This window comes from Eimeria mitis, genomic scaffold (assembly GCF_000499745.2).
Source record: "Eimeria mitis Houghton genomic scaffold, Emh_scaff4993, whole genome shotgun sequence".
NCBI classification, from domain to species: domain Eukaryota; phylum Apicomplexa; class Conoidasida; order Eucoccidiorida; family Eimeriidae; genus Eimeria; species Eimeria mitis.
The window spans coordinates 1-638 of NW_013573292.1; the positions used below are offsets into that span (position 1 = coordinate 1).

General features: G+C 50.2%; 1 protein-coding gene across 1 annotated transcript in view; it reads right to left on the reverse strand.

Annotated features, from left to right (window-relative positions):
- Positions 1 to 286: 286 nt before the first annotated feature.
- The window catches only part of EMH_0079040 (uncharacterized protein), a gene marked incomplete at both ends in the record, with an annotated part of 2,012 nt that continues 1,660 nt past the window's right edge, over positions 287 to 638 (reverse strand). The window contains one exon of the mRNA XM_013500072.1: positions 287 to 636. Within this exon, the coding sequence (XP_013355526.1) occupies positions 287 to 636 (350 nt within the window). The remainder of the gene's footprint in view (positions 637 to 638) is intronic.

Genomic DNA, 638 nt, shown 5'->3' on the forward strand with positions numbered 1-638 from the left:
GCTAGCTAGCTAACTACCTAACTAACAATCCTATTTATATATCTATCTACATAGCTAGCTAGCTAGCTAGCTAACTAACTAACTAACTAACTACAAACCGTATATCGATCAATCTAGCTACCTACATATCTATCTACATATTTATTTTGCCGTCTATCTATCTATCTATCTATCTATCTATCCAGCTAGCTAGCTAGCTAGCCAGCTAGCTAGATAGATATATAGCTAGCTAGCTAGCTAGCTAGCTAGCTAGCTAGCTGTATGCGAGTGTGTGTGTGTCTGTGTCTCACGGGTTTGAGGTGTCTGCGGGGTGTACAGGCAGCTGCGGTGATGAGCGCATGCATGCCCCCAGCAGCAGCAAAAAGTTTAGCTGTTTCTTCAGAGGAGACAGCAAGGCTCCTGATTGCTGCTGCTGCTGCTGCTGCTGCTGGTACTCCTGCTGCTGCTGCTGCTGCTGCTGGTGTTGCTGCTGCTGCTGCTGCTGCTGCTGGTGTTGCTGCTGCTGCTGCTGCTGCTGCTGGTGTTGCTGCTGCTGCTGCTGCAGGGGTGTATTGGGCACTGGAATCGTCAGCAGCAACCAGTCGACGAGCTGCTGCAGCCCCCCAGCAGCAGCAAAAGAGCAGCAAGCTGCTGCTTCT